The sequence below is a fragment of the Nematolebias whitei genome, chromosome 3 (genome assembly GCF_014905685.2).
Source record: "Nematolebias whitei isolate Nwh7 chromosome 3, NemWhi1, whole genome shotgun sequence".
NCBI classification, from domain to species: Eukaryota; Metazoa; Chordata; class Actinopteri; order Cyprinodontiformes; family Rivulidae; genus Nematolebias; species Nematolebias whitei.
Window position 1 is genome coordinate 3,173,432 of NC_056500.1, and position 1,898 is coordinate 3,175,329.

At 41.9% G+C, this 1,898-nt stretch overlaps 1 protein-coding gene across 1 annotated transcript in view; it reads left to right on the forward strand.

Moving 5' to 3' along the window:
• kifap3a (kinesin-associated protein 3a) overlaps positions 1 to 1,898 on the forward strand; it is a 29,705-nt gene that overhangs the window by 250 nt on the left and 27,557 nt on the right. The window contains exons 2-5 of the mRNA XM_037697787.1: positions 988 to 1,119; positions 1,200 to 1,345; positions 1,426 to 1,484; positions 1,565 to 1,706. Coding sequence (XP_037553715.1) covers positions 988 to 1,119; positions 1,200 to 1,345; positions 1,426 to 1,484; positions 1,565 to 1,706 — 479 coding nt within the window. The remainder of the gene's footprint in view (positions 1 to 987; positions 1,120 to 1,199; positions 1,346 to 1,425; positions 1,485 to 1,564; positions 1,707 to 1,898) is intronic.

Genomic DNA, 1,898 nt, shown 5'->3' on the forward strand with positions numbered 1-1,898 from the left:
TTTTTTTAACAGAAACAAATACTTTTTTTTTAACAGAAACAAATACTCTGACTTTAAAATTATTCCAAAGGTTCTGGTTTGTTCAACAGGAATACGGTAGTTAATAAACGACTGAATTAATATAAACACAATTTAAATATAGGGGAAAAAATCATTGAACGTCTTCAAACAATGAACAACAAAAATCAAAAAATGAAACATTAAGTGGATAAAGAAGAAAAAAAGATTTTACTGACGTATTCAGTAAAAACTGGTTCACTGTAAAAGTTAATTTATTAAAATGTGACAGCTTTGTATGCAGAGTTTGAAAGCAAGTCGTTTAAAAACTCATTACCAAGAAATTAATTTCAAAAGCTGCAAGAAATAGCAGTTTTGATAAAACTTTGCTTTGTAGATAATTCATTAATTATTTATACAAACTAGTAAACACAAGCCTGAACTAGAGAAGGAAGTGATTTATTTAAAGATCTATTAGTTGCAAAACATTTATTCCTAAGACTCCGTTATTCTTGGTTTGTGACTTTGAGAAATGTTTGTGGTTTAAGTCTGTTTTATTTGATTAAAATAAACTTTGTGATGCTGTTCTTAACGCTGGCAGCATTTTTGTGATTCATAGAGATGACAAATAATAAATGAACTGAATTAAACTAAATTATTGCGCAGACAAGAACTGTTTAGGATTTCAGAAGCTTTTATTCGGAGTTATTTGATGTATTCTGATACTTTTTGTTCCTGAAACACTTTTAAATAAGAAAAACTGTGAAAATGTTTGTTTTTCTACAGCAGAGCCGTCAGAATAAAACCGTCTTTAATCCCAGTCAGATTACAGTTCCGTTGTGCCGACAGTGTTTGCTGGTGACATCGTTTAAGATGTTGCAGTAATGACTCTGTTGTTGTGGAGACAAACGGTGAAATGTTCAGGGAGTGACTTCTGAACACGTTCGTGTCTTCAGGCTCGGGTCAGATTTCGGTGTTTTTGTCGTGCAGGAGGGTGAAGGCGTGCTCCCTGGACGTGCACCCGACCGAGAAGGCTCTGGTGGTCCAGTACGAGGTGGAAGCAACGATTCTGGGCCAGCTGGGGGAGCCCGTGGTGGGCGAGCGCAAAGCGTGTCAGAAGATGTGAGGCTGACGGTCCGGCTCGTTTGGGTCTGGTGTGTGCAGGGGTTCTGGTTCTGACCCGTCTGTGCGTCTGTTTCCAGTATTCGTGTGAAGAGTTTGAACTCCGGCACAGACACGTCCGGTCTGGCTCAGAAAGTTCTGGACGAGTGTCGGCTCATCCACCCGTCCAAGCTCTGCGAGGTGGAGCAGCTGCTCTTCTACCTGCAGAACCGCAAGGAGTCCCGCGGTACCGAGGAGTGCACGCCCACATTTATTCCTCCTGTGACGATTCATACATATCGTAAATATGCTTGTTTGTTTTGACAGAAAACCGGGACAGGAGGCGAATCTCACCTCCAGACTTTGCGCCGTACTCGGGAGTGGAGGTCCGGACCGATCCAAACGGATAAATCAGAACCACGAGCCGTTTTTACAGCTGATGTGAGGATTTGTATTTTTCCTCCAGCTGGACGAGGAGGCGAACATCAGCTGCATGGACGAGTACGTGGAGCTGCTGTACGAAGAAATCCAGGACAAGATCCGAGGAGCCACGCTCATCTTCCAGCTGGCCCAGAACCCCGACAACCTGGAGGAGCTCCTCCACAACGGTAACTTCCTGTCCGCTTGGGGCTTCGGCTACAGGGAAACCTCATGAAGCTGAAGAAGTGACTCTGATCGGGTGAAACTACAAAACAACAGCTCGTTTTTAAAACCTAAATGTAACGAAAGACTAGCTAAAAGTAACAAAACACTAGCTAAAAGTAACAAAAGACTAGCTAAAAGTAACAAAAGACTAGCTA